Source organism: Salarias fasciatus, chromosome 22, assembly GCF_902148845.1.
Source record: "Salarias fasciatus chromosome 22, fSalaFa1.1, whole genome shotgun sequence".
NCBI classification, from domain to species: Eukaryota; Metazoa; Chordata; class Actinopteri; order Blenniiformes; family Blenniidae; genus Salarias; species Salarias fasciatus.
Genome location: NC_043765.1, coordinates 29,215,636 through 29,239,795, shown reverse-complemented (window position 1 = coordinate 29,239,795; position 24,160 = coordinate 29,215,636). Strand labels below are relative to the sequence as shown.

Here is a 24,160-nt window from a genome sequence, read left to right as displayed (position 1 = left end):
ATGACTAGTAGGCTACTGTGTAATTAAAATGTGCAAAGAATGATTGTTCTGAACACTGAACATTTGACTTTTTAACAGTCCATTCAAGCTGTGCAGTAAAGAAATATTATCAACAGTCACAAACTGCAACTACTAACAATTTCTTGACTCCTTGTTTCAGTCCTGAACAGTTTCAGAGTCAGCAGCTGGACTGAAGTCAATCAGTTCAACACAGAGTGTGTTTTCACCGCCTGAACTCTCTCTCTACATTTCCTCCCCCCTCCCTTCAGAGCAGCAGTGGATGGAGCCACATGCTGACTCACTGGGTGGAGATCAGAACGAGTTTCACTTCTCCAGAAGAGAAGCAGACGGAAAGAGAGGCTGGACGTCTGCTCAGGATTTCTACTGCTGTGAGTAGAAACTAATGCTGACTAATGTGAGGAGGAGTCAGATTAATTTAAAGAGTACTTTTGGATTATAAGTTTACTAAAAATCAGTTGTTGGCAGTTTAAATCCAAGATTTATACTTTTAATGTCTTCTTCGTGTGCTGATAATGTGCTTCATTATACTTGTAGCTTATGTCAGTTAATAGAAAAGCTAAACTTTGCAGTTAACAGTCAACATACTTTAACATTACTTTGCTGTACTACTTTTCTAACACACACACACACACACACACACACACACACACACACACACACACACACATACACACACACACACACCTTACAAATGATGGAACACATGACATTCCTGGAAGGTTCTCCATGTATTTATCAGCAGAATCCAGACTCAACATCCTGAGTCAGAGTTGAATCATGAGACCTTCTCCTCCTCCTGACTGGATCAATAGGTGCGTTCACGATGGCAGAGCCAGAGGGAGGCGGAGCTAGACGAAGTAGACGGCGTCAGCCGTGGGGCGGAGTTATAAGTCTGCCTCCAACTCGGACAACCCTATGTTCTCCATGTTTGTGTTTCTCATGACTCCCACCGTGGGGGGTGTTTACAGGCTCGGCGTCCGGGGCGGCAATGCCCCCCCGCCTGTGCCTCCTTGCCCCCCCTGGCTGTCAGAGGGGTAATTGTGTTTTTCTTATTAAAAACAAAATAATTCACAATTTCTTTTGTGTGTCACATTGTGTTAATTCATATTCAGTTAACTGAAATAAATACAATTTTAAAAAACAAAATAATTTTAAGTTACGTTTTGGCTTCTGTCATGTGACGCGTGCGTGCTGCTGCAAGTGGACCAGGTGTCAAGGGGGGCAGACTGCCTCGCCCCCTCAGTCCAAAAAATTAATAGACAAAGTTTTCAGTCTATTTTGTGCTTAAAAAACAACAGCAAACTCCACTGGCTTGGTCAAATCAATATGAAGTGTTGTGCTATTGAAAATTTAAAAAAAAAAAAAAAAAAGAGGAGACTCCAGCTCTACGAAAGGTGAGAGCTGCTTATTTTATCAGTTGTTTTATTACTATTTGTACTTTTTAGCAATGTGGTTAATGATCATACGTTGTTGGACACAGTAGAACAGGCCTCTGATCTGTGGATTCTGTTTTTGTGTTGCTCCGTTACTTTTTCGCCACCTTTGCGCACTACCCCCCCCCCCCCCCCCCCCAGTTTGTAGCCACCGACCCCCTCCCCCCTCTACACTGGACTGGAGCTGGGACTGGGTGTTTATTTATGCAAATAAAGCGTGTTGTCATCAAACTGATGAGGAGTGGGCTCGGGTCCAATCCCCTGCCTGGATGAACCAGAGAGGAGGGCCAGGCAGCTGCGGTGAGTTGCTCTCCAGCAGCTCACGCGGCTCCCTCTGTGACCGATCTCGTTTGGGTCTCGCGAGTTTTCGATGCCCTACGTCGGTCCTACGTATCAGTGAGGACTACTGAGGACAGGCGGCAGGTGGACGCTCTGGCTGCAACCAGACACCCGTCCTCACCGAGGTGACAGCATGTGTCTGGCCTCCACTCATGCGCCCCTCGTTTCCCCGGCCATGAGCGTTGAGCGGCTCTCTCCGACAACATTGGCGGAGCTGCATATCACTACGCTGGGGTGTAGTGACGCCAGCTGAGGCGCCCTGTCAACCTGCCCCCCTCCGGTGGCTGAGAGGTTTACTGGTATGGAGGGCAACCCCAAGGTTGTGGGTTCCAATCCAGTAGGAATGGAGTCGATATCCCTGATGTCACAACTCCTTACATCTGCCACACAGACCTTCTTTTCCTCCATGATGGACGCTCCACCTGCAGTCATCTGCCGACGTGTGAAACGGAGCACCTGAGCTGCCGGAGCTGCCCTCCCGCTTGCACTGCCTGTCTGCCGTCCGGAGAGGACCGCCTAAAATGGGTGGAGTGAGAATCATTCTGGACCTGCGGGTCCTGAAAACTCACGTGGCCACCAGGAGGTTCCGCATGCTAACAGTCAGTCACCTCCTGGAGAGCGTCCGCCCTGTGGACTGGAAGTTCCTCAGATTCGCTGTGGGAGATCGGTGTTTCCAGTACAACCGTCTCCCCTTCGGCTACTCCCTCATTCCACGCACCTTCACCAAGTGTGTCGAGGCCCCGCTGGAGCCTCTCCGTCGTCAAGGTCTCAGGATCCTCACCTACATCGACGACTGGCTGATACTAGTGCCCTCTTTCCGGGAGGCCGTGGAGCGCACGGCCCTGGTCCTTCACCACATCGAGCTCCTGGGGCTTGTGGTGAACAGAGACAAGTGCGCTTGTCCCAGCTCAGCAGATGGCTTATCTGGACCTGGAGCTGGATGCTCTCACCATGACGGCTCACCTCTCCGAGGAGAGCTGGGCCTCTCTTCTGTCACTCCTGAGGTTCCTGATTGTGTCATCCACGGTTCAGGTCCACCTGGTCGGGACCGTTCTGGGGATGATGGCTGCTACCCACCCCATGGTTGGCTTTGGCCTTCTGCACATCCGCAGGCTCCAACGGTGGTTCAGCCGCCTCCGCCTTTCAGGGATGTGGGACAGATGCAGGAGCGTCTCAGTCCCGCCCCAGGTGCAAAACGACCTCCTGTTCTGGCTGGATCCAGTTCTTCTCCAGCAGGGAGTCCCCATTAGCTGCGTCTCGCATCACGTCGAGGTGTCCACGGATGCGTCTCTCGCAGGTTGGGGAAGATCCTGTTGTGGGCGGACCGGCACCTGTCCTCTCTGAAAGCTCGATACGTGCCTAGGGCTCTCAACGTCGGTGCGGACAGCATGTCTCGGGGAGGCCCACTCCACGACGAGTGGAGCCTGTCCCCCCGAGTGGCAGCCCGACTCTGACACAGGTTTGGACCCCCCGCGGCAGACTTTTTCGCCAGTGCAGAGAATGCATAGTGCCCACTTTGGTTCTCGCTCAGGTCATCAGATTAACCCGACGCCCTACTGCAGGCAGGGGGCACCCTCCGGTCCCGCCCCATCCTGGGCAGGAGTCTCTTGGCCTGGATGCTGAGCTGGTGAGACTAGTTGGGCTAGATCTCCCCCCGGCTGTGGTGTCCACCATCCAGAGCGCCATAGCCCCCTTCACCGTTAAGGCTTACAGGTCTCGGTGGCACCTCTTTGCGTCGTGGTGCTCTGAGAGGGGTCTGGACCCGGTCTCCTGCACCGTCAGCAGGGTGCTGGAATTTCTGCAGGCATGCTGCATCCACTCTTGCAGTGTTTGCATTGGCCATCACGACGGGCCACACGCAGTCACCCACTGGTGAAGCGGTTATTGCGAGGTGCGTGTCGGCTGCGGCCTCCCCCCAGGCATGTCGTTCCCCAGTGGGACCTCCACACTGTGCTGGATGGTCTGAGCCGACCCCCTTTCGAGCCTTGGAGCAGGTGGATGTCCGCATTCTCTCCTTCAAGGCTGCCCTCCTTTTGGCGTTGGCCTCTGCCAAGAGGGTTGGAGATCTCTGCGCCCTGTCGGTCCATCCCTCCTGAATGGCTTTCAGTCAGGACTGGGGACTGGTTCACCTTTGGCCTAACCCGGCTTTTCATCCCAAGGGGATCACTTCAGACTTCCGGTCATGAGTGATCTGGATCAGGGCACTTTGCTCCTTGTCTGGCCCGTCAGGAGACGACCCTTGGCTGCGGTTGCTGTGTCCGGTCAGGGCTCTTCATTGCTACATTGAGCGCACAGCTGGCTTTCGCACTATGGACCAGCTGTTTGTGCAGTTTGGGGCCAGGGGGTGTAGCGCCCCGCTGTCCTCCCAGCGTCTTGCCCACTGGGTTGGGGGGGCGCTATCATGGCTGCCTATAAGGCATGGAACTGCCTGCCGCCTGCGGTGATTCGCGCTCATTCTATGCGGCGCGTTGCCGCTGCTGCGGCTCTGTGCAGAGGTGTCACGGTGGGTGATATCTGCCAGGCCGCCTCTTGGGCCTCTGTGTGAACCTTTGTGCGCTCCTACCTGATGGATATGTGCACAGACTCTGTGGCCACGTCAGTTTTCAGCGAGAACAGGAGTTCTGTCGCTTAACTGTGTTGGTTCTTGTCCAGACTGGCTACTGCTTCCCTGGGGGGATTCAGGTCACGTGTGGTTCCGCTGCCTGCCGTTGTGACTCTGGTGTCCTGGCCGGCGTATGTGTGCCGCTGTGTTACGGTGTTTATCGGACATGTCTGCGGTCGACGCCTCAGTGCGAGGCTGCCTGCCGCCAGTGTCTGGGGGTTTGGTGTGGCGGTACTGGGCATACGGCCTGCCAGCTTCCTTTTCTGCGCCAATCCCGTCAGCCTTCCAGCTGGGGGTACATTTTATCCCTCCGGCCTCCGCCTTGGTAGTGTACCAATACCGAAGCCCATAGGTGGGTTAAGCATCACATGAAGTAGAAATTATAGTTACTAAACGTAACTACAGTTCTACGAGTGTGTGCTTGCCCACCTACCTGCAAGACCAGCTGCCCTGCTTACGTTTCTCCTGGGCTGTTCAGAAGAAGGGAGTTGAGCGGGCGCACGCTGATTATATCCCCTTAGTGAGGGGCGTGGCAGTGTGCCAGCGCGCATGTGGGATTGGCGCGTCAGTTTTCGGATCTGTTTCAGTGATTGGCTGGCGCCAGGGAGGGTACCAATAGCGATGCCCGTAGGTGGGCACGCACACATTCATAGAACTGGATTTACGTTTAGTAACTATAATTTTGTAAACACTGATCGTTCACTGCAGAACATCTTGTTGGAGCAAACGATGGAGGCTCCTCTCTCTTCACTGCAGGGTGAAGACATCCAGAGGATCTTGCTCCGGCTCGCTCCCCCCCGGGTTTGTTTACATGGCGACAGCGGCTGTTAGCAACGCGGTCGGTGTTAGCTTGGGGCCCAGGGCCCGCGTCCCTCGCCCGGCTTCAGAAGAGATGCAATGATGGGGTCGGTATGATACCATGCTTCTCACTGTTGTGGAGTAACGTTTGGGCTTTTGCCGTTGTTTGGGGCCACCACAGAGTTTATTTACATGAACTGATATCATCACCCGCCCTGCCCGCCTGCTGTCTGGACGAGGGCCGCCGTTGGTCACCCCCTCTCCTGAGCATGGCCCTGGCAGGAGTTTACGGCTGTGGCGCAGCCTCCGCCTTCAGCGGGTGGCGCGATCACTGGCAGAAGAAGGATGAGGGAACCGCTGCACTCCTCCTTTCTCTTGTAGCTTGGCTGAATTTGTAGTCACTGTGGTCACTGTACAGGCGGAGTATGCATCACCCCCCCACCCCCCCCCCCCCCCACCCCCCAAGCATTTTTTGTGCACTTGTGGTGTCGTTTCACTTTCCTACAATGACTAAGTACAAAGAGTTCATTCTTCTAATTTGCATATTGTATCTGCAGAAAGCATTTCTGCCAGCAGAGGGCCCCTCTGAGCCTGAGGACCACTGGGCACGTGCCCAGATTGCCCATGTGGTAGATCAGGGCAAGGGCTTGGTGGTATAGAGACTTCTCTGTAACTGGAATATGCCCCTCCCCCAGCTTATCGTACTACCGTTGTTTTGACCTGTAGCACTATAGTGACGGTAGAAGGAAGAGGGAGCCGTCAAGCGTCCCCCTCCTGGACATGGTTCAACTGAGCTACTTGTCCTGTGATTTGTGTTTGCCTTGCAGGCGGTGTGCGCCCCCTTCCCTCAGCTGACCGCATTACTAATATTAATTTATATTTCTGAGGTGCTGTGCACAACCCCCGCTCCTGGTGGATGGAACCAATATAGAAGCTGTTGGAGGAGGGAGCAGCTGAGCAGCTGTCTCTCTCCTGGATGTAGCTTTAGCTGGGCTGATGGCCGGTGATTGAGGTTGGTTGTGCAGGTGGAACACGCCTCCTTCCCTGGGCTTACTGCATTGCTGTTGTTTCTCCTGGCCTGCTGCACGCACCCCCGATCCCAGCGGGTGGTGCTGCTATGAGGGCACAATGGAAAGGGTGCCGCTGGGCAGCTGTCTCCTCTCCTGAGCTCGACCCCAGCTGGTAGTATGGTGTCCACTGTGTAGGCGGCATATGACCTTCCCCCAGCTTATTGCATTACCATTGTTTTGACCTGTTGCGTGCACCCACTGCTCCCGGTGGGTGGCAGTGCAATGAAGGCAGACAGAGGTGGAAGCCGCCAAGCGCCCCCCCTCCTGGACGTAGCTTAGCTGAGCTACTCGTCCGGGGATCTGCATTTGCTGTGCAGGTGGTGTACGCCCCCTGCAATCAGCTTACCGCACTGTTGTCTATTGACCGGTTGCGTACACACACCTCATCCAGCGGTGCCCTCACTACGGGGAAGAGGAAGCCATAGGGCGGCTGTGCCTTCTCCTGTGCGTGGCCTCAGCTGGTTTACGGGTTTGGCAGTATAGAGTTTGCTCTGCGTACGCCCCCTTCCCTCAAATGTCACACCAACCTTGTTCTTATGCCCACTTTTAGACATATTTGTTGTCGGCTTGGCTTTACTGATAGTCCAGTAGCTGTACGCTAGCCGGGCTACTCGGCTCTCGGAAGTGAGCCAGGTTTCCCCCTCTCGGGAGGCTGTGTCTTCACACTCCCTCCCCAGTTTGTGGGTGTGCCTCCCGCGGTTGTTGGTGATGCCGTTTGTGTTAGCTCGGTTGCTGCGGTTGAAGCACCATTCATACGCCCCTCACTTGGCTTATCAGGACAATCCTGGTTGATAGCCAGGGGCAAGTGTTGGCTTAACGGTGGCTTGTAGGCCACTTGTTGCTGCTTCCCCTGCTTATTGGGCCTCGCTGTGGCTGTTGCCACGCGCTTTGGTGTCAGCTTGGACACTGCCGCGGGAAGTGCTGTTGTGCACTGTTTTTCCAGCTTATTGGTACCTACTTTGGCTGGTATGTGGCTCGTGTCATGTGGCCGCTGTTGGTGGAGGATCCATTTGTGCAATTTTTTTCTCCTGCCTTATGGGTGACATGCCTGGTCATTTCTGTAAGTGGTTCAGCATCCGCAAGGCAGACCCGGTGCTTTGTCTAATCCCAGCAGTCTTGGATACTTGAAGACTCCTCTGGGGGGACGTGGACCTCCATCTACCCTGAGGGTGCAGGTTTCAGTGATGTCAGCCACAGACCCCAGCGCTTAGCACTGGATTTAGTGTGTCAACCTCAATGTGAGCCCGTGGGTGCAGTGGGTGCCACGCAAGACCACATTGTGATGGCTGTTAGCGTGAATAACATGATGCGTGAGTGTTGTACATGCTTTATCAGCCCGTCACGCCTGGAGGGGTGCACAAATGTTAGGGTTGCCACTCTAAGACCGACCCTTGCCCTTTTCCCAGGTGCTGTCAGGTCTGCAGTCTTTTCAGCCTATGAGGCTTACACGTCATGACTCCCTGTCGAGCGTCCCTGAGGACCCGGTGGAACTCTTGTGCCCAGTAAGAGCCCTGGGCTGCTACATTGATGCTACCACAGGACGTCCGTTCCTCTGAACTGCTTGGTCTGTTCAGGAGGTCCTGATGGTGGTTCTGCTCTCTCCAAGCAGAGCTTCTCCCACTGGATCATGGTTGCGTTTCAGTTTCATTCTCAGCAGGTGGTGAACCACTCTCTACCATCAGGTGTGCTGCTACTCCTCCAGAACGGTGCCCATGCTCTGGGCGACATTTGTGCCGCTGCCCCCTGGGTGGGACAAGCACCTTTTTTTTAGGTGTTGCAGCATGAACGCCGCCACTCCCCATTCACTGGGTGTGGTTTTGGCTCTGCAGAGGCATCTCAATGAGGTTGGTCTCTGTGATTCCTCGTGACAAAGCTGGTATATGTCATTCCAGTGCTTTCGGCGCTGCCGCTGGCGGCCAGTAGGGATAAAATCGAACGAATGTTACAAATGTAACTACGGTTGTATGAATCCCAGATGACCGCCAGAGTGTTCTGTCGCTCAGAATCCTCACGATCAATGTTGGTCATCACTGCGTTAGATTATAACAGCGTTATTTTGTTCAGTAACAAATAATCTAATTAATTACTTTTCCCATCGTTACAACGCCGTTACCATTACTGAGAATATGAAGTGGCGCGTTACTGCAATTAGATTCAATGAAACGCGAGTGTCCACTTCTGCCGCACACATCAGCTGCAGGAGAGAGCAGAGAGGCGAGAGGGAGAGGGGAGGGGTTGATGAAGACACGATGATTCTTGGCTGGTGGGCAGATCATGCTCTGATCACGTGTCTCACTCGCTGCATGCGCTGACCGCCGGTAAACACAACAAGCTTGAGCCCAGGACGTTCAAAGGTAGAGTTCTGAAACTGGAAGTATCACTAGAAGACTTTATCCACGTCTGTCTCGAGCAACTCCAACCTTGTGAAGCACCTCACAGCAAGACATGCTAGAATGACACTTGTTGCTGCTGCTGCTGCTGCTAACCCCATGCTGACCCAAGCCCGAGCCCAAATGCAGCCAGAAGGGAGACGAGCCGCTCTGTTAAAACAAGCAACGCTCGATTTTTTGGGGCAGCAGGCGACCAGAGCCGAGCTGAACACACCGACTGCAGGTCCACTGGTACACAGTAGACCTAATATACAGTTACAGAGATTTGCACTACTTAATGGCCACAAGTTTAAATTTGTGTTTTCTTAACAGGCTGGAATTTAGTTCAAATAAATACCAAATGTTCTAAAATACTGTATAAAGTGTTTTTATTTTTCAATCAGTTGATATAAACATCTTTTATGTTATAGATGTCATAGAATGTGGTAATGTATAGAACATGAAAAATAACGTCAGTTACTTTGCTGAGTAACTAGTTACTCTTACAGTGAGGTAACTGAGTTACTAATTCAATTACTTTTTGGGAGAAGTCATTTGTAATTCTATCTAATTACTTTTTAAAACACTGCTCGCGATCACACGAGAAGTCTCTGTACAAACCGATCCCGGGGTTGGACACCGGAACTTATGGCTGTTCCTGGGTCACCCAGGGGTCACAGGTGACGTTGTTGGTTTACATACTTGAACTGTGCGTGTCCGAAGGGAACATTCCAATGCCTTCAGCGCCGCATCTGGCACTCATCCGGGATTTAGAGAACCGTAGTTACAATTTTAACTTTCATTTTAGCTTCCAGGACACAGCATCATGGGAGAATCACCAATTTAAGAAGTAGAAGACACTTTCTTTTATTTTGAAAGACTTCATGATGGCCTCAGAGTTCGATCACTGTTTTGAGTGCTTACGTTGTAGCTGAAGCAACCAAAAAACTACCAATGTCCAAAGTAAGAACATGGAGTATAACTTTACTCATAAAATTAAATGGAATTACATTTTCAAAAAAGCACTTTGAATTCAAGTTTTGGTATGAACAGTCCCGAACTTTTCAGAAGCCTATATATAATATACAAATGAAGTTTACTATTATTATCTCTGTCTGTATCAACAGGGTAATGAATTAAGTGCAGGAGTGCTGTGAGGAGTATTTTTTTTTTCTTTTTTAGTTTTTAGTTTATTTAGCTTGTTCGATGAAAATATTTCATTTGAATATAATTTCAGCATTTTACTGTGTTTTGCCGATTTCTGTTCTGTTTTTTTCCACCTATTTGAAATTTCATGGCTATGGTGAAATAAAGGTTAGTTTTAGATGGTAATTGCTCTTTTATTGAAATAAGATTTAAACTGATGTCCCGGACCCAAAAAGCAAACTACTGTCACCAAAATGTTCACAGGTTCAACTGACTGTTTCTCCCCCTTTTCTTCACATCTTTTAAAAATGTTGTGAATCACGGTTTGTGCCTTGAAGCTGCCAACAGTTTTGTTAATCCTAATCTAAGTGACCAGATAAGTGACCAGAGAATGTAAGAAAAAATGATAAAGGTGTTTAAAGTAAGTAAAGTAAATTAAGTGAAAAACAACAACGACTTTAAAAACGTGCTGAGCCAATCATCCCTCTTCTACCCTCTGGGTCATCTGTGGGTCCATCCAGCATCCAGGTCTGCTTCATGAAGGCTCGTCTTCTCCTGTGGAGCTCTCTCTCTCTCCCATCTCTCTTTTAGGACTTCCTGCATCAGTCGGAGGTTTAGTGTTTTCATTCATATATCATAATATCACATTTCATCTGGTTCTTAAATGTGTTGATACCTTTGGAAACACAAACCAGTGTTTCCCAAACATCCATATACAGACCAGTGTGTGGCCCAGCAGCTCAGAATCAACTCCGAGCTCCAATAATTCATTCCATTTCTTTCCCCAATGGGATTTTGAATTATGTTCAAATCAATGATCTCCCCATGCCTTCATGTAATGAGACCAATATTCCAGTTGACCAATTGAATTTTAATTTTGAGCTTGTATTTTAAAGCAGAACTATGCAAGATTTGCTTTAGCGCTCCCCCTACTGGTCTCTTGTGAAAGCTCACTGTTGTAAACATTCTCCGTATCACCCCCCCTCCCCCTCCCCCTCCCCCACCCCCGCCCCCGCCCCGCGTGCAGAGAGCGTCCCACTCCTGTTTTATTTTTTCTGCTTGTCAGACAAAGGTTTTTTTCTGTCTTTTTGGTTCTGCCATCTGTGAGCACCCAAGGGTGACGTTGCTCACGCTGGTGAGGGTTTTACATGCTTTTATACTTGTAATCTCGTATGAGCGCCGTAAAGCAGGTTTGTTGTTGCGAGATGTAGTCGGGTCGCTCCTCTGAAAGTTGCAAATGCTGTTTTCAGGACACAGACCCCGGGGGGAGGGGAGGGACCGGCGAATCACCGTGACAAGTCTTTGTTTACCCCCACAGGGACTCTGAAAAACATTTATTGAGGTAAAAAAGTTGCATAGTTCTGCTTTAAAATACACATTAAAAATATATGTGAAAACTAATTTTGAATAGTATACTTTTGAAATTACACATGAATTCACTTAGAATATATTTGAATTTGATTTATGTTGACAAACTATGATTTGTAGTACAATTATTTCAAAGTGTGTTAAAAGTGTCAGTGTGAAAGCGTAATGTTAGTATTGTTGGCTCCGTCGATCTCGAGAGATCATGGATAAGCCAGGATGAAGTTCTGAAGGAACAGAGTTGCCGAGTCAGCACATCCCCCTTCTCGTCCTCGCTGGTCGTGTCCAGTGGAAGGGACAGGCCCATACACTTGGTACCAACTTGGCTAAAGGAGTTGCCAGTAGGAGCTCCAAGGCGAGAACCAACCGCCTCAGGACTGTACTCCGGATTTTTTCTGCAGGGGGGGTCTCCCTTAGCCTTTGTCACTCCCATGATGACCACAAGGCAGTGGTGCTATTTTACCCATAGCTGGGGGTTGCAACATGCAGACAGGGGGAGACAGGAATCAAACCAACAACCTCTCAATTGTAAGACGACTGCTCTCCCCACAGCTGCCTCAATGTTGTTGTCCTTGTTATATATTTACAAAAAGTGCAATTTGTAGAAGTATGTTGTCAAGATAGGAGTGAAAGTATGAATAAACTGAGAATATAATAAAGTCCTCTTTTGTGTCACCAGGGGAGCAGAAGTTGAAGCTTGACATTCCAGCTGAACGACGGCTGGAAGGTGAAGTGAAGCTACTGGATTTCCTGAATGAAATCAAGCTGTGACGTCCTCTCCCTTCTCTCCACACTGAGTCACTGCCTCCTCCTCTTTCACAGATCTCACAGCTGAGGGATCACTGACGTCTCTGAGCTGCAGGGGGCAGCAGCTCACCAGCAGAACCAGGGCAGACCAGCGTTCACAGGAGCAGGAAACCAGAGGAGGGTTGGTCTTCAAAGCTGCTGAGCAGGACGAGAAACTCTTCAAACACTGGCTGTTGTTGAGAGGAGGAAATGGCTCAGGGAGGAGCTCAGCTGGATCCACTAAAGTTCTCTTGTTCCATCTGTCTGGATCCCCTGAAGGATCCGGTGACGGTTCCCTGTGGACACAGCTACTGCAGCAACTGTATTAAAGGACACTGGGATGAAGAGCAAAACAAGGGAATCTACAGCTGTCCTCAGTGCAGGAAGGAGTTCATGCAGAGACCTGACATGGAGATAAACATTGTGTTAGCAGAGTTAGTGGAGGATCTGAAGAAGACTGGACTCCAAGCTGCTGCAGCTGATCTCTGCTCTGCTGGACCTGAAGATGTGGCCTGTGATGTTTGCTCTGGGAGGAAGCTGAAAGCCGTCAAGTCCTGTCTGGTCTGTGTGGTCTCTTACTGTGAGGAACACCTCCAAGGTCACTACGAAGCAGCTCCATTGAAGAAACACCAGCTGGTGGAGCCCTCCAAGAAGCTCCAGGAGAAGATCTGCTCTCTTCACGATGAGGTGAAGAAAATTTTCTGTCGCACTGATCAGCAGTGTATCTGTTACCTCTGCACCATGGAGCAACACAGAGGCCATGAAACAGTCCCAGCTGCAGCAGAAAGGAGCCAGAAGCAGAAGGAGCTGGAGGGGAGTCGACTAAACATCCAGCAGAGAATCCAGGAGCGAGAGAAAGATGTGAAGCTGCTTCAGCAGCAGATGGAGGCCATCAATGTCTCTGCTGATGAAGCAGTGGAGCACAGCGAGGAGAGCTTCACCCAGATGATCCGTCTCCTCCAGAAAAGAAGCCTTGAGGTGAAGCGGCAGCTCAGATCCCAGCAGCAAACTGCAGTGAGTGGACTCAAAGAGCTTGAGGAGAAGCTGCAGCAGGAGTTGGCTGAGCTGAAGAGGAAAGACGTCCAGCTGGAGCAGCTGGCACACATAGAGGAAAACAACCACTTTCTCCACAGCTACACCTCAGTGTCAGCACTCAGTGAGCCCACACACTCCTCCAGCATTCAGACTGCTCCTCTCAGATACTTTGAGGATGTGGCAGCAGCTGTGTCAGAGAGCAGAGACAAACTCCAGGACATCCTGAGAGAGACTGAAGAGGAGAAGCTACTGTTAATGCTACAACCACAGCCAGAGAGCAGAGCAGACTTCTTACAATATTCACAGCAGATCACTCTGGATCCAAACTCTGTGAACAGAAAGCTGAAATTATCTGATGGAGACAGAAAAGTAACTTGTACAGAGGAAGATCAGCCTTATTCTGATCATCCAGACAGATTCACTGAATATCGTCAGGTTCTGAGCAGAGAGAGTCTGACTGGACGTAGTTACTGGGAGGTGGAGAGGAGAGGAGGAGTTGATGTCGCAGTCACATACAAGAACATCAGCAGAGCAGGGAGGGGAAATGAATGTGGATTTGGATTTAATGACAAATCTTGGGCTTTAGATTGTGACTCTAACGGTTTTAATTTTTGGCACAACAACATCCACACTCCCGTCTCAGGTCCTGAGTCCTCCAGAGTGGGAGTGTACCTGGATCACAGAGCAGGTATTCTGTCTTTCTACAGCGTCTCTGAAACCATGACTCTCCTCCACAGAGTCCAGACCTCCTTCACTCAGCCGCTACACGCTGGAGTTTATCTCTATGGTTCTGGATGCTCAGCAGAGTTTGTGAAACCTGAGTAGAGGACTCCATCAGATCTCCTTGTGTGGTTTTCTAAAGGAGCCTCCACATTTTCTGAGCTGAGACGTTGATGAGATTTCTGACAGGAAGAAGATTGAAACCAACAGATGGTCGGCCGTCTTCTCAGAGACTTTCTACGTGGACGAAAGGATGTGAGACAAGTGTGGAGAGACAGAAAGGAGCTGAGTTAGTGGAGAAAAACATGGCCGCTGCAGCCATCAGTCCCTCACTGATTCCTCAATTGATGCTTTTCTAATAGTTGGACTCATTTTTCAAGCTTCTCAAACAGGAAGTTCTTCTTCATGGACCACAGGAAGCTGCAGCTTTTCACACTTTGGGGGATTTGAAGTGGAAATTAGGAGCTTTCACATGTTTGGATTGATCAGTCTTTCTTTTTACATGATTCTTTTCTGACATTTGATCCTTCAGAGTGAAGGTTTGTGGATTTTCTTGAACAGTGAACTGATTGTTTTGGCTTTTTGGATCTTCATCTGTCACCAAGTGGCAGGAAGTTTGATTCTTTTAGCTGGAAATGAGTCCAGTCGACAACACACACACACACACACACACACACACACACACACACACACACACACACAGGTTTCTTTTAAAGACATTAAATCAGTCATAAAGTGAAATGCTACTTTATTGTCGATTTGTTTCTTTTTCAAAGGTTTTTGCTTCAAATGTTGTTTGTGTGACGCCAAGAAAAACCAAGTCAGTCAACATGGAGCCTTTAATAAAATACATTCAGTCATCATTCTAGTCTGGATTAGCATTTGTCAGGGTTAGCCTAACAGAACTGTTAGCTGGTTCAACACAGGTAAGCTAGCTGGCTAACAACAGTTAAGCTAGTTGGTTAAACACAGGTAAGCTAGGTCGCTAACAAAGTTAAGCTAGGTCGCTAACAAAGTTAAGCTAGCTGGTTAAACACAGGCAAGCTAAGTCGCTAACAAAGCTAAGCTAGCTGGTTAAACACAGGTAAGCTAGGTGGCTAACAAAGTTAAGCTAGCTGGTTAAACACAGGTAAGCTAGGTCGCTAACAAAGTTAAGCTAGGTCGCTAACAAAGTTAAGCTAGCTGGTTAAACACAGGTAAGCTGGGTCGCTAACAAAGCTAAGCTAGCTGGTTAAACACAGGTAAGCTAGGTCGCTAACAAAGTTAAGCTCGTTGGCTAACAAAAGTTAAGCTAGTTGGCTAACAACAGTTAATCTAGCTGGCTAACAATAGTTAAGCTAGTTGGCTAACAAATTTAAGCTAGCTGGTTAAACACAGGTAAGCTAGGTCGCTAACAAAGTTAAGCTAGGTCGCTAACAAAGTTAAGCTAGCTGGTTAAACACAGGTAAGCTAGGTCGCTAACAAAGTTAAGCTAGGTCGCTAACAAAGTTAAGCTAGCTGGTTAAACACAGGTAAGCTAGGTCGCTAACAAAGTTAAGCTGGCTGGTTAAACAAAGTTAAGCTAGTTCGCTAACAAAGTTAAGCTAGGTCGCTAACAAAGTTAAGCTAGCTGGCTAAACACAGGTAAGCTAGCTGGCTAACAAAAGTAAAGCTAGTTGGCTAACAAAAGTTAAGCTAGCTGGCTAACAAAAGTTAAGCTATCTGGCTAACAAAAGTTAAGCTAGCTGGCTAACAAAAGTTAAGCTAGTTGGCTAACAAAAGTTAAGCTAGGTGGCTAACAAAGTTAAGCTAGCTGGCTAACAAAAGTTAAGCTAGTTGGCTAACAAAAGTTAAGCGAGGTGGCTAACAAAGTTAAGCTAGCTGGCTAACAAAAGTTAAGCTAGTCTGCTAACAAAAGTTAAGCTGGCTGGCTAACAAAAGTTAAGCTAGTTGGCTAACTAAAGTTAAGCTCGCTGGCTAACAAAAGTTAAGCTAGCTGGCTAACAAAAGTTAAGCTAGTTGGCTAACAAAAGTTAAGCTAGTCTGCTAACAAAAGTTAAGCTAGTCTGCTAACAAAACTTAAGCTCGCTGGCTAACAAAAGTTAAGCTAGCTGGCTAACAAAAGTTAAGCGAGCTGGCTAACAAAAGTTAAGCTAGCTGGCTGACAAAAGTTAAGCTAGTCTGCTAACAAAAGTTAAGCTAGCTGGCTAACAAAAGTTAAGCTAGCTGGCTAACAAAAGTTAAGCTAGCTGCCTAACAAAAGTTAAGCTAGCTGGCTAACAAAAGTTAAGCTAGCTGGCTAACAAAAGCTAAGCTAGCTGGCTAACAAAAGTTAAGCTAGTCTGCTAACAAAAGTTAAGCTAGCTGGCTAACAAAAGTTAAGCTAGCTGCCTAACAAAAGTTAAGCTAGCTGGCTAACAACAGTTAAGCTAGTCTGCTAACACAAGTTCAGCTTGGTTGCTAACACAAGTTGTATCGGCGACTCAAAGCCAATCTTGTCACCCTGAGAGAAAAGGTGAGGGTTCCTGTTTGTCTGACGCGCTGCCGCGTCCTCCAGAAAGCACACGATGACGTAAGTGCAGTTCAAATCGTTTTAATTCACATCCGTGTGCACACGCTGTCGGCTGCACCTCCAATGACGTCTTTCTGTGGCTTCCATCAAGGGAAACGGGCCAAATCACGGCAAACGGTCAACAATAATTATGGCGACCCCGCTCTCCTCTCTCTCGCTGCCTGCAGGTGAACACACCTTTTAATAACTACCGGACAGTGACCGCCCACCACCGCATGCGTCACGTGACCAAGCACCCGTGCATTACCTTAAACACCCAGTGACACATACACACCCTATATTATGGCTCCTACACAAGTTAAGCTAGCTGGTTAAACACAGGTAAGCTAGGTGGCTAACTAAAGTTAAGCCAGTTGGCGAACATACGCTAAGCTAGCTGGTTAAACACAGGTAAGCTAGGTGGCTAACTAAAGTTAAGCTAGCTGGCTAACCACTAAAGTTAAAGCTCCCTCTCCTGGATGCTCTGGGACCAGTGTTCATTTTGACATGATTTATTCATTTCATTTTAGTTTTAGTCCCTCACCAAAGACGAGATTTAGTTAAAGTCACGTTTTAATTTTGTAGTTTTGCTTCGTTTTATTTAAAATTTAGTCTGTTGAAATTAGTTTTAGTCTTAATTTTAGTCTTGATGAAATTTGACATTTTTGTTGTACTGTAGTAAATTAGATAGATAGAAAGATACGAGGGTGTACCCAAAAAAAACCGGAATTTGATTATAACTTTTTATTTCTGACATTTCAAAATAAAACACCACCGTCGCCTTCAAAATAATCCCCATCTGCATTCATGCAGCGCTCCAGCTGTGTCTCCCACTTCACCAATGCGTCGTCAGACCCGCGCGTAAAAGTGCCATTTTTTGCCGGCTGCGATTTTTCTGTCACCTCCTCCACATCTGCAAACCGCTGTCCCTTCAGCTCTTTCTTCAACTTGGGGAACAAGAAAAAGTCACTCGAGGCTTCATCTGGCGAATAAGGCGGATGGGAGAGGAGATTCTTCTTATTCTTCACCAGAAACTGCGTGACGCGCAGCGCCGTGCCCGCTGGCGCACTGTCGTGGTGGATCAACCGGGCTCCACTCCGCCACTCCGCGGGCCGCTTCCTCCTCACATCCTCACGGAGCCGTCTGAGGACTTCCATGTAGTAGTCCTGGTTTACAGTCTGACCTGGAGGGACAAACTTGCTGTGGACGAGACCCTGGACAGCGGAAAAGCAGCTCAGCATTGTTTTCACGGCTGAGCGCACCCGACTCGCGGACATCTGGCCCTTTTTAAACCACCCGAACCACTCATGGACCTGAATCTTCGCCAGAGCATCATCCTTGTAGGCTTGCTGCAACAAGGTGAGTGTTTCTGCTGCTGTTTTATCCCAGCAAAAAGCAGAATTTAATGTTTACGCGCTGCTCTGGCTTCCCAGGCAATGTCGCCATTTTGGAAAAAATCGCAGACCTCCTCTGCACTCTGTTGCTATAAATAGCTCCTGACAGGCGTCAGTGTAACTCTCGGAGCTCAAATTTCTCACAGATGTGCATGAGGCTTACCTGCAGCACATCTGACGGCCAGAAGTCGGAACTCATTATTATTATTGTTTTCTGACCAAATTCCGGTTTTTTTTGGGTACCCCCTCGTAGATAGATAGATAGATAGATAGATAGATAGATAGATAACTTTATTGTCCCAGTGGGAAATTTTGTCTTGGGCAAAGTGCTTCATCAACATACATATACAGATAAAAACAACACAACATAAAACCACAGCAGCAGAAGTGCAACAGGATATTTGTCACGGTTGTAAAAACTCCACTGTAAGCATATGTTCAATTATGTTTAGATATTTAGATTTAGAATGTATCATATAACTCTTGTGTCATAAATATGAATATGTGAGGCTTGTTAGAAAAAAATTTAAATACATTAACTTGAGATTCTTTCTGTAAATTCTTACAACAAATGACAGCCTGCAGGAAAAAAGCTCCAATCATAATGACCAGCAGGTGGCAGTAATGCAGCCAACGGGATGCAAGCTGCCGCAAAACATCACAGAAGAAGAAGAAGAAGAAGAAGGAGAGCAGCACAACAACAAACAGCACTGAGTGACAGTCTGCGGTGCTGCGTCTCCCGGAGCCGGACCGGAGCCGGTGAGCCCGGCGAGAGGATGGTTCTAACCCAGCTGGTCCGGCGGCCAGCGGCAGCTTTTTCATCACGTTTTTACTCCTCAGTTCTTGGTGTTCAAAGATTTTGTTTCAGTTTTTGTTGCCATTACTTGTTAAATTTACGTTCTCGTCACAAATTAGTCATGGAATAAAGAGTCGTCAATGAATAGTTTTCGTTGAAGTTTTCGTTGACAAAATTAACACTGTCTGGGACTCATCATCAGTGATGTCATCAGTGATGTCATCGGGGCTCATTGGGCGTTTGGGGTCTTTCAGCATCAGACCGTCGCCCAGGCGACCCGACCGGAGGTGATCAAACTCCGGCCTGTGTCCCAGCAGCGCTCGCCCACGGTCTGCCCTCTTCCTCCACAGCCAGCTTGTGGCTTTCTCTGCTCCAGTGGTGGATCTGATGCCTTCCCTTCTCCTCCCCTGTGAGGCCCAGCAGTGATGGAGCTCTGCAGAGGGATCGCTCTGCCAGTCCTGGCCAGCTTCCTCCAGAGGGTCACCAGAGCTTCTCCAGCCCCGCCTCCTGCACTCCTCCACCACTTCCTGGCACCACTTCCTGGTTTCCTTTGGTCGGCCTGGTCCAGGCGCTCTTCCCAGGGGGATTACAGTCAAGTTGGCATCAAGCCAAGTCGGCCTCGCGGGGGGTGGGGGGGTGGGGGGGGGGCTCTCAGGTGGCCGAGTTGCTCGGTGCCGACTTGACTGCAAGCTGCTTACCAACTCGGCCAAAAGCCTCTTTTATTTTATCACGATGCTGCGGCGTGACGATTTGCACAGTTTTTTGGTGCCGGCTGCTCCGCTTCTCCTCACGTAGCGGGGGGGGGGGGGGGGGGGGGGGGGGGACGGAGGACAAACTGTGTGATGATGGAGACTGACAGTTAGAGGTGGAGAACGGACCTGGAGCTTCATGGTTGATGTCTTGTTTGAACGAGTAGCTTAGCTAGGAGCGCAGCGCGAGCGGCTGTCTGGTCACGTGACCAGATGGGAGCGTACCTGTGTTCCCCGGTCCTACACTGGAACAAATGACTGTAAAAATACTGGATACTTTGAACAGTAGTATACTGTTTTCCATTCATACAGCTGAATACTGTAAATTCTGACGTCTTTCAGAGACAAAATATTAACGGTAAGCTGCTGTAAACTATTTACGGTACAAAGCAGTATTTTGGGTTTTTTTACAGCAAGCCACCATAATCTTATGGTATAATACAGTATTTATTTTCTTTTTCAGTTGAGACTTCGAGATCTTTGATCTGTTCAGTTAAACATCTGAGAAAAATCTGAAAATAAATAGAACTTAAAACAGGCCGACACATCGGTGTGTTCATTCAAGATGGAGGAAACAGTAACGAGAAGAGAAGAATTAGGTTTCATCAGGATTTTTAATCTCAGAGCACCGAACTGGAGGGCGGGGCTTGCTCCATGTGGCATCACCTGGTGCTCCCCCCCCCCCCCCCCCCCCCGTCATCCACCCTCACCCAGGCTTTGTTAAGAAGGTAAATAGAATCTTGCAAAAGTAAGAATACGATATTATGTGATTGTGTTCAGGATGAACATTTTTTCGATTTTTTTCACAAGTCAAAATTACGTGCAGCTGTGGACAAAAGTTGAACTTTGTGTTGAAGCATATTAGCTTGAGCTGGCTTGGTCATTTTTGCTACACGGTTGCATTTGACCATTTGCTGCAGTACTCTTCACGTAAAATAATTTAAAGTAGTTTATAGGGAGACTGTTCTGCTGTTATGCTGGTTGATGCAAAAAGCTAAAAGCTTCAAATGTGCACTTAATGTAATAAAGCTAACAGTTTAAAGCTGCTGTAGGCAGGATTTTGCTAGTCAATGCTAATTTCTCTGTGTTTTCTTTGGATTAAATGTTAGAGTATCCATTGATAATCCTTTAGGAGTGGAGCATAACTGCTCTACCGCGAGGGCGCAGCGTTTCCATCTGTCTCTGTTCTGAGCTGAAAAGGAATCTCCACAGCTCCAGGTATCTTTGACCAATCAGAAGAGCCCCTGAGGCTCTATCCTGATTGGTCGAGGGGCGTTCGTCGCACGTTCTTGTGGGAGGGGCTTAACTTGCGTAAGGGCGTGATGTCAGAGAAAACAGGTCAGGACTGGCTGTGCTGGGTTTCAAATCGCCATCTTGCTGAGGTAACCCTCAGCAAGATGGCGGAGATGCTGAATCCTGCCTACAGCAGCTTTAATTGTTGAGGTGAGGATTTTTTTTCTTGACATCGTACTTTAAGGACTGAATGTCGGTGATATTCATTTGTTGTGAAGGTCTGCAAGTGAAAACCAGTGTTGCCAGATCCTCATGGCAGTTTCCAGCCCAAGCACAGCTGAAAACCCGCCCATTTTTATAAAAACCAGCCCAATTGGGCCAAACCCATGAGACAGCGCCAAAACATGACACACACAACAGAAAACACTTCCTGAGCATACAAACCATCACATAGTGACCATAACGAGGATAAACAGCTGCAGAAGACAAAGCAAGTAACACCCAGTGATGTTTTCGTCAACGATGACGACGACGAAAACATTTCGTCCACGCCCCTTTTTTCCGTGACTAAAACGAGACGTGACGAGTTAAAAATATCTCTTTAAAGACGGAAATGTGACGAGACGGATCTGTTGTTTTCGTTAACGAGACCAGACGAGACCAAAATGTCAGTATTTTGACTTTCAAAATAAATGAAAACCAATGCGATTCTCCCAGCTTTTCACACAGACCGGCTGCTTTACTCTGAAAATATTATGAATTCACGAGCTGCTTCCTGTTTGACCAGCCTGCGCTGCAGCACCGGCGCACTGCAGAGCGGCAGCAACTTTGGCCGGAGCTCGGCGAGAGGAAAAGACGCAGAGATTTATGGATGTATTTAAATCAGAATCCAGCAGAAAATCAAACAGAACGCCTCGTAGTGGAGACGGAGGATCTGATCAGCTGTTTGACTGTTTGTTCTTACTGTGAAGCTGCAATAGGAGCCACCACTGAGTAGTGAAGAGTTTTCCCCAAGTAGCCTACCTAATACATCTTTACTTTCTTTCTTTCTTTCTTTTTTTAAATAATTCAGGAGTTGTCTTATTTTGAAGAAATGCATTTTGACTTTTGTTTAATATTTGTATGGAGAAAATTCAGGTCAGGAATACTTACAAAGTTTATCAAACTCAAGTTCTGTTTGTCATTTCAGTTTTGGAGACTTCCAGTGTTTCACACCATCAGGTGTGGCCAAGGAATTCATTTAGTTTATTTCAGTATTTTTAATGCTCGTATTTTCCTAACAACCATCTTAATACTGGTTTTATCATTCCTCCAAAATAATAACAGGCTCAGTTCAAATCAGGAACAGAAACATAACAGAGCAGTTTGAATAAAAGATCTCAGCCTTTATATCAGTCTGGACATTATCAAAATAACTTGAAAGTATCAGCAAAACTCCTTTAGTCCTCTCAGTCTGTCTGCAGAGCTCATATCAGCACTGCGCTGAGTTAGTATCAAACCAGTCCAGTTTATTATTTGATATTCAAAGGCATCAATGTGTTCGGTCGTTTTTTTTTGCCATTTAAGTATATTTTATTATGCTTGTTTTGTTTACAATTTCATTTGTCTTTTTCCTTTTTATGACTAAAACTAGACTAAAACTATGAAGTGTAGAAAAGACTAAAATGTGACGAAAACTAATGAGCATTTCGTCCAAAAGACTAAGACTAAAACTAAATCAAAATAGGCTGCCGAAAACAACGCCGGGAACACCTCTCTGTTGCCACTATAGACCTTTTTCACACTTCTGGTTTTTTAGCCGGAAATACGCCATCCGTGGGTGACTTTGCTTCCGGTAGCCCTGCCACAAGCTAAAAACAAACAATGCTGTCGAGCACCTGGTTGCTTTTCTAATGGGCTGAAGCAGCCTTATCTTCATTTTTACTCGTTTCCAAAGAACGGAGAGGTCAGACAAAAGTGGATTCAGGCGATTAGACGGGGAGGGGCCCGGATTTGTTCTTAACGAGGGGAGCAGCACGTCTGCAGCCGACATGTCACTCCGGCGGCTACGTCCAGGAGCTAAGTGTTAGCCGCCGTAAAGCCGATGCTGTTCCAAGTCTCTTCAGCTGGAATGAGTTCACACCGCTTCCTACCAGGAGTCCGTGTCGGCCGCTGCTCCACACGGCAGTCTGTGGAGCCGTCTGTCCAGGAACCGGAGAGCAAACAGAGAGAAACTGCAGCGATGGAGGATAAACTGGACCATGACTCTGCGACCCGCCTCCTGCAGGGAAGAAACTCCATCTGTTGTAAACAACGGATTACATACACATTTTATTTTTCTTATATAAGTGTGTGTGTGTCTGTCTGTCAACAGGGTCTATTATTTTAATAAAGTGTGAGTCTGTGTCTGACTGTGTGTGTGTCTGTGTGTGTGTGTGTGTCAACAGGCTATTATTTTAATAAATTGTATAAAGACCAGAATTAATCTTTCTTCTGAATCACCACAGGTGTTCTGGATGAGGTGGCAGATCACATCAGAGACCTGGAAGCCAAACTGCAGAGTGTTTCCCTGCCATCCAGCCGTCTTCAGTCGAATTGATGTATAAATAAAGTTTGATTGATTTCCATGTAACACATTGTTTTGTTACTGTTCCTTTGTGGGGAGAGGATTTGAATTTTGCCATGCAACCACATCTGAAAAAGTGAAATCATACACACTGCAACAAGCACAATTAATTCAACTGAGGCTTAAGATATTTTATCAATAAGCATTCATTTGATTTAAACACACACACAGTACAATACAGGCCGAGGCTATATTCTGAACAATTTATTTAACGAATGAAATATCAAATGAGCTGTGTAATTAATCACCATGTGTGCATTTACAAGAATGTACAATGTTGGATCACTATGCAAAACTGTAAAACAATAACCAATGTGATAAAATATCAAAAATAATCATGTTACAGCAGTGCAGCAAATATTTATAACAGACAACAGAAGTATAAGTTAGATAGGGAATGCTGAGACCAAGGAAGAGGAAGAACTGGGAGTTCAGGAGCCAAGTGGTGCTGGATCAGATCACTGGATGTTTCATGTGGACAAAGGTAAGACATGGGGCATCATCCACGTGGGACAGGGCCATGGAACCTGCTCTATTTCAGACAAGCCATCCAACACAGGAGCACTGAGGGGCTGGGGTTGTTCCTCATGCAGCTTGGGTCCATCCGCCATCAAGTCAGGGTCGGGAAACGGTCCTAAAAAAAGATACATAAAGCCTCTACTTATTTGTGCTTCTATTTTGGGAAAATGTAGTTACAGTAGTTACATCTGGCCATCATTACACAAAGGCATGAGCATTTAGCTGTCACAAAAGTAAAATGTTGAATATTATTACCTGTATATGCCTGGTACAGTGTGGACTGACGACCACTCTCACCAGCTGCTGTTGGCTTTCACACCACATCACTCACAGGTTCTGGATGAATTCCCTGAAACCAATGGTGAAATATGTTAATTTTTGCAAAGAATTGTAGTAATACACAGTCTCTGTGTCTGTGTGTGTTGTTTTTTTTAATAATTTCAGGACACAAACAAAAAAGACAACACATGGTAAACACAAGCACTTAATGAAAACAGAGTAAATAAACTACCTTATTAAACACCACCTGAGTTCTTGCTCTATGCCACTGCTGTAGCTCATGCAGGCCAGAGATGGAGGACAGTCTGCAGGCCAGACTGTGTATAATGCGCTGTCTGATGAAGTAGGGCCACGGTGTGGTTGAAAAACCC

The 24,160-nt window shown here is 47.6% G+C and overlaps 1 protein-coding gene across 2 annotated transcripts; it reads left to right on the top strand.

The window, feature by feature from the left end:
- Positions 1–329: 329 nt before the first annotated feature.
- Positions 330–14,536, top strand: LOC115409854 (tripartite motif-containing protein 16-like). Of its 2 annotated transcripts, XM_030121139.1 has the most exons (3): positions 330–389; positions 11,823–11,870; positions 11,966–14,536. In XM_030121139.1, the coding sequence occupies exon 3, from the start codon at positions 12,140–12,142 to the stop codon at positions 13,787–13,789; it is 1,650 nt and encodes a 549-aa protein (XP_029976999.1). In that variant the 5' UTR covers positions 330–389; positions 11,823–11,870; positions 11,966–12,139; the 3' UTR covers positions 13,790–14,536. The 2 variants fall into 2 exon arrangements, with proteins under 2 accessions (XP_029976999.1, XP_029976998.1); XM_030121138.1 differs by lacking the exon at positions 11,823–11,870 and having other exon boundaries at positions 345–389.
- The last annotated feature ends 9,624 nt before the right edge of the window (positions 14,537–24,160 follow it).

Excerpts from the sequence above, each read along its gene's own strand:
- LOC115409854 (XM_030121139.1), top strand. The coding sequence starts at position 12,140 with ATGGCTCAGGGAGGAGCTCAGCTGGATCCACTAAAGTTCTCTTGTTCC.